Source organism: Corvus brachyrhynchos, unplaced genomic scaffold (assembly GCF_000691975.1).
Source record: "Corvus brachyrhynchos isolate BGI_N302 unplaced genomic scaffold, ASM69197v1 scaffold3, whole genome shotgun sequence".
Classification (NCBI taxonomy): Eukaryota; Metazoa; Chordata; class Aves; order Passeriformes; family Corvidae; genus Corvus; species Corvus brachyrhynchos.
In genome coordinates this window covers 12,083,815-12,090,514 of record NW_008237619.1, presented here as the reverse complement: position 1 = coordinate 12,090,514, position 6,700 = coordinate 12,083,815, and the positions used below count along the sequence as shown (strand labels likewise).

General features: G+C 41.0%; 1 protein-coding gene across 1 annotated transcript in view; it reads left to right on the top strand.

The window, feature by feature from the left end:
* The window catches only part of GDAP2 (ganglioside induced differentiation associated protein 2), a 22,539-nt gene extending 18,074 nt beyond the window's left edge, over nt 1-4,465 (top strand). The window contains exons 12-13 of the mRNA XM_008631791.2: nt 2,633-2,776; nt 3,682-4,465. Of these exons, the coding sequence (XP_008630013.1) occupies nt 2,633-2,776; nt 3,682-3,729 (192 nt within the window). The 3' untranslated portion in view covers nt 3,730-4,465. The remainder of the gene's footprint in view (nt 1-2,632; nt 2,777-3,681) is intronic.
* The last annotated feature ends 2,235 nt before the right edge of the window (nt 4,466-6,700 follow it).

The following is a 6,700-nucleotide window of genomic DNA, read 5'->3' as shown; positions in this document are numbered from 1 at the left end:
AGCACAGAAAAACAGAAGCAGGGTGAGCCACTGTGCAGTCCATTTTTGTACACTGCTCCTGCCTTTCTTCATGCTTTGAGTGTTCTTGTGAGCTGTGAAACTGAGCTGTTCTTGTCATGAAATCGTAGTAGAGGCATCAGCACTTTTGTAGGCTGGAGTGGCTCTTGCTGTGTGAGCGCTTCGCTGCCAGGCCTCAGATCAAGGTACCCATCAAGTGCCATCACAAGCTCCTTTGTACTCTTGCATGTAAGGTTACTCCTGCTTGTTGTTGATATAGCTGCTGATAGATAAATAAAGGGCTTTTGGAGGCATTTTTATGTGAATCCTCTCAGCTGCCCTCTTCTGAGTGCTCTCCAAGCAAACTTTCTCAGAGGTTGTATGCTGAACTGAACCATAAATGGCTGCATCTGAAGCAGTCTCACCCAGAGTAATTCTGTTTTCATTAATTGGCTGTGAATCAAGAATGTTTCAAAGCTGAAACATACCCGAAGACTCAAATTAGATATTCATAATCATCATAATCTTTGTATTTGTCATGAACAATTTTTGTTTTGCTTTTCTATAACAGTCCTAAAAGCAGTTTCTGAAGATCAGGTGCCAACGGAAAGGTTGTTGCAAATCACTTTGGTCTTTTTCTACACAAGATCCTTCCAACTGGAATAAAATTTCCCAGATCTTAGTAAATTTCTCTTTGAGATATGACCAAATTAAGAGATTTGTGACACAGCTAATCTGTGTTGCTGGTTTTTGTGGGAGACATGCACTCATACACTTAACTGTGGGTTTATAGCTTGGCAGAGTGACTTTGACAGCCTTTTATTTAGATTCAGAATATCATAACAAAAAAAATGAAGGGAAACTTCAGCAGATGTCTAGATTTTTAACTTTCTTTGGCTGCTCTGGTATAACTTATTCTACTTTCAGTGCATTAACAGAGATTTGGTTTAATTTAAAGTTCCGTGTCCTGTTACCAATAAGAAAATAGCTGCTCTTGTATTACTGTTTCTATAACCTGTGATTATCAAGAATAAAAGTAATAAAAACTCCAGAAACATTCCTGCCCCTCTCCCTTCCCTCTGTGTTTCTGGGTAAGATGTCAAACTGCAGTGGCTAGTATAGTGAGAGGAAGAAAGGGAAAAAGAAAAAACCCTTTTCCCAACAGCAGTTTTTGTGATGGCTGCAAAAATACTCCCTATTAGGCTTTTATACATTAAACATCCATAGCAATTATGTTTAATGATTGTCATTCATAACACACCTTGAAATCCATGCTACTTTGGTGCAAGATTGAGAAGGTATTTTTCACTCATTAAACTGTCACTTAGTGTCACTCATAAGAGGTCTTGTTAGAACAATATAATGAATAATGGATGCCAGTAAAATCTGTCTCCCTGCTTTCTGCTATCTCTAATTCTGCCCTCAACATAATGAACTGATTTCAAGTGTTCTGTCGTATTCTTTACCTCCTTTTCTCCTTTTCATTGTTCCTTTCTCATTAAAATAATTTGTTTTGAGGAGGCAGCAGTTATTCCAGGACAATTTTTAGGAATTGACTTTTTCTTTGAATGCTGTATTCAGGCAGATAATTTTTATTGACTTATTCTTACAGCTTCTTTGAAACTCTTGTTTTCCTCAAGGCTTTTTTTGCAGTGTTGCTGTGTTTCTGTTAACTTCCTGCAGTCAAAGCAAAACTATCAAACAGAATGACAGGATGGTCAAGGTTATAATGGACTCTGAAGGTCATCTGCTCTGACCCCTTTGCTCAAGAAGGGTCAGCAAGAGCTGGTTGCCCAGGACCACGTGATTGATCCCTAGTATGAGCATTTGTGGCCTGTAGAACAGGTTTCTTTCTTTTTCTTCAGTCTGCCAGGAAAAGAATAGATAAGAAATAAACAAGAAGTAATACAGAACTTAATTTTGGAGAAGGTGGGTTGAAAAGGTAAAGCCTGTGCAGTCAATCTAGGCAGGATTGGATTGCTGTTTACTGGTCTTCAAAAACAAAAATTCCATATCCAGTTTGTACCCAAAACAGACAGAGGTGTGAATACTTGAAGTAAAATCTTGTAGAATAAGTTGTTAGGCTTATTCTTGTAGAGTTAAATTGATAAGGCTTTGATTAAAAAGGTGGTAAAACAAAAGCTCACTCAGACAACCCAAAGCAGAAGGGAGATTTCAGTACAATCTTTGAACCGCCAAAAGTCTCCCTTTCTCTCCATCTAATTGGCCTTTCTTTCAAGTGAAAACTTGAATGTAAAGGGTTGAAAATGCTTCTGACAGAGTCAAATAGGTAATTTTCTGAACTGGCTAAACCTGGAGTGAAAACATGACACTATACTGATGGGGTTTTGAGGACAAATAGCAGAATAGCTGTCACTCTTGGACTGTAGAAAGGGACCTTAAGCTGGCTATTTGGGGAGGGGTGGGTGTAGAGTCAGAAAACATGAGCTTGACACTCTCAAGACACTGCTTGCTAGCAGTTGGTGGTGCATACTTCCTGCCCTTGTTGTGTTATTGCAATGATTTTAGCGTTTCAAGTTCAACTCAAGCCTGTTTCACTGTGGAGTATTACACTGAACTTGAAGGTTTTGAAACAGCACCTTGTTAATTGGTTTTTGTTGGGTTTTATTTTCAGGTCTCAGCATGGTTTTTCACAACCTTTACAGTCTCAGGGCTAAAGGACAAAATCCACTATGTGGAAAGCCTTCAGCAGTTGTTCACAGCCATACCCCCTGAACAGATTGATCTTCCCCCTTTCGTCCTCGAGTATGACGCCAGGGTGAGTGACTGCCTGTGGCCACCATGAGTCTCTGCCCTAAGAGCAGTTCTTGTGCTCTGCAAGAGCTTTAAGGGAATTGACTTCTACATCTTAAGAATGGGGAGAAGAAAGAGGGAAGGTTCCTAGAGAGTCTGTGTTGTTCTGTGTAATGATTCTCTGATTATTTTTTTTTTTTTGTGTACATCAGCCCAAGCAGAGGGCTTGGCTGAGAAGGAGGCTGCTTTCCCATTAGAGCAGTCTCCTGTGTGCATAAAAGGCAGCTTACCCGTCTTCAGCCAAGAACTGTAATGTAACACACTAACAGCCTGTGACAAGATAAAATTTGTGTTAGCTGCTATACACCTTATACTGACTGGAAAAAAGAAATAGTAGCTGTGTTTTGCCTTCTCTGCCCCACATACTAACAAGCATGTTGGAAAAGGAAAAAAAAAAAAGAACAAAACAGCAAGGAAAAGTGGAACAGTAGAAAGGTGTCCTGCCTTTGTATAGGACTCTCTTCTCTTCCCTTCTGCACCTCAGGTCTCTAACCAAATGGTGGAATGAATATGGCTTGCATTGGCAGAATCATTCCAAAGCATATGTGATTTAACTACAAAGTAGTAGCCAGAGCTGTGTGTCTACATTAGCTGCTCTGGCTGAGTGTCTGGCTATGCCAACATTTGTGGCTTCCTGGCATCACAACTTTGGCTTAGTGGCAAAAGTTTAACTTGCACTTTTTGCTTAACACAGGCAAAAACAAGGCCTCTGTTTGCCTGTTTACCAGCACAGTCCTCTCCTGGGTGAGTTGTGGTAGTCACTGTACAAAGCCAGAATACCTAATTCTTTCTGCCTCTGTGGCACTATCATTGCACCAAGGTGTATTGGAGAAGACTTCTGTTCAACTGCTTATTCTGTTCTCATTGCAGGAAAATGGGCCTTATTATTCTTCTTATCCTCCATCCCCTGACTTGTGATCTGCAGTCCTGTAATGCTGCCAGTTTCCCATGGATCCAATGACCTGATGCCTGCCAAAACCTGTGCATTTACCCATGTACAGAATTCAGAGAGAGGGTTTTCCTCCCCCAGCTCTGGTATTTTTTTACTGATGAGATATTTTCAAGCACTCAAGCAATCAGAGAACTTTATGCCACTGTGAACTGCACAACTATTTCAAATATATTTATCCAATGTAAAAGCTGATTTAAAGATCACTAGATGCATTTTTTGTTTGTTTGTTTTGTTGTTGTTGTTGCTGCTGCTGTTGTTTTTTGAAGCTGTTACATTATTTTTCTGAAGAGACTTCTCTTTTCTGGGAAATCCATCAAAAGCACTTGATCATGTTTTTAACTATTAGTATTTTCCAGCTCTGTTTGTAATACCCATTTCTGACTGGTCTGTACAAATATTGTGTAGTACCAGCCTGACACATCACTCATCATATGGTCTGTGTTTCACATCTGATTACTTTCCCTTTCTGTTAGTACTGATTACTTTAGTCTTGACCCAGCAAAGCTGTCTGGAATTGGGAATGCCATGTCTGCAGGCTGACAGACCACTACAGCCAAGCCAAGATTACTCCAAGACTTAGTCCCATAAACTGCTAGGTGAGTTAGGAGCCTTGAAAAAGTTTTCATTGGATGATGTGAAGGACCATGTCAGGATGTCACTACCCTCCCAGCAAGAATAAAACTGAAAAGCATTTGTGGTTTCTTTTCTCTAATTATACTCATTTATGTTCTCCTTTTCCATGGCCAGATACGTTTGTATAAGTGGATGCCATCTGCCTAAACCATGCATGGAGGGGAGGGGGCAATGGTGGCTTCAACGCCAACCTCTGGTGGCAGAGATTGTTTCTTGGAAATACCAGTGTCCCTCTGATTTCCTGTTACACTGACACTCATTGATTTTTGACAGACATGGTACAGGCAAGAGAGCTTAGCCACAGGTAACTTGAGGAACTGGAGGTGAAAAGTGTTTCAGGGCTGCCCATGGAAAGTTAAAAGAGGAGGGAGGAGGCTCCCTTGTAAAACATAATCAGGGATGACAGACCCAAGTAGAGGAGGATTAAATCCTTAGTAGGAAGAATGTCACAACACTACTGAGTATGAAAATGACAGTATGATTTTCATTATTTGATTCAAGCTGCTTTCCTGCCCTAATTTCTATCTGCTACTCTCTCTACCAAAATTCAGTTTTCCTTGTTTTCCACTTCTGCAATAACTACCTTATTTAAGCATAAGCAGGAGTCATACTGAGATAACCTAAAAGGTGCCTGTTGAGCTGGTTGGAAATTATACCCTTCTCTTGTTTACAGTATCTTTAAACTGGTGGGACAAGCAGAGAAGAAATCCTCTCTTGGTCATCTAAGTGCATGTCATGATTTCTGTTTGCATTCAGAGAGTTTGGGCTTTTGTAAGTTAGGAGTGCAGTATAAGACAGGCCATACTGAATTCCCTTTCTTTCCCACCTTTGCCTCCTGGCTGTGTTGTGTTTATCCTGCACGTACCCTCAGCACACTGGGATATCTGTTGCTATGTCAGTCACAGATTACAGTAATCACTTGCCTGGGCTTTAACAGTTGTGTATATACAACATCTAAAAAGCAAGTGGGTTTGCTTTTTAAGCGTCCCTCAGGGTCCTTAAGTGATTCCATAGTCACATCCAAGGTGCTGCTAAAACCTGGAAACTCCAGTGCAATGGAAAACTCCCTTAGTGGTAATACTTGGGAGTGTTGCACCTTATGGTCTGTTCACATGGGATTGATTCAGCACTTTTCTGGTGGGTTTTGAGAAGGAAACAGCAGCAGTTTGTACAGAGCAGCTACCATGTGTCCCTCCCACCTCTTTTCACCTGGCTGTTTACAGCTGCCCTTGTCTAGTGACTTTTAGAGCCAGCACTGAATTTTCCATGCTTCTCTAACGATTTGTACAGCTTTCCACCCCCGTTAACCATCTGCTGTTTTTCACACCCATGGCATTTCCAGTGGGGCTGTTGCAGAATTGCACTTAATGGGCAGATTAAAGGTGATCAGAGCTTATTGTGGAAACCAAACTCTCAGCTTGACAGTTTTTAGATGGTTTCTGTCCCTTTAGCTCACAGATGGCTCAGAGTCATAAAACCTAAACAGTCCTTGTTAGGACTCAGTCTGCACGTTTTCCAAACGTGCAGTCATTTTCAGAAATTATTTGGCTCAGTGAAGTGTGAATGTGCCTCCAGAGCACTTGCAAAGCAGAAAGGAGATTTTGGCACTGTGCATCTTATTGTGTATATTTTTCCCTTGAAAGACTTTGCTTTAAATCTTATTTTTTACCCAAGTCTTTCAAATCTCAGTGGCAAGACAGACCTGCATTGTGCTGCAAAGGTCCTGCATTTTCCAGTGAGTCTGAAGCTGTGACAATTTACCACTTTTATGTTTTTAATGGAGACATTTAAAAATGTGACAGTGAAAAAACCCAAATCATTGAAATGCTCAGGATCTTCATGGCTATTAAAATGTTTCATTGCTTAATTCTAATATGCAAAAAACTGCCTTAAACCAGCTGAGCTGCATTTGTTTTAGGCAATGATAAACACTGGCCTGCCCTAGTTAAGGGTGGACATAATGCTTTCCTCTGGAAGGCAGCCAGGGAGGCAGTCTGTGCATGTCATAACTGTGCATTTTATCATCCCTACCCAGTGTGGCCACTGCAGAATTAAAAGTTCTAATGAAGGGTTTATTTCCTCGCTTAAAGCCATCTTACACCATCTGCAGGCTCAAAAAGGGGAGTCTCTTTAGAGAAGTGTATTAATGTAATTATGAGGGTCATTATTCACCTCAGCATGGCCCATGGTGTTACAGTGGTAGAGTGGCAGCATTGTTGTCAGTGTAACGGAGCTGTGGTGCTCAGGCACTCCTTGGCCACACCTGACAGATCCTGTGTTCTCTCGCTGGCACTGCCATTAGAT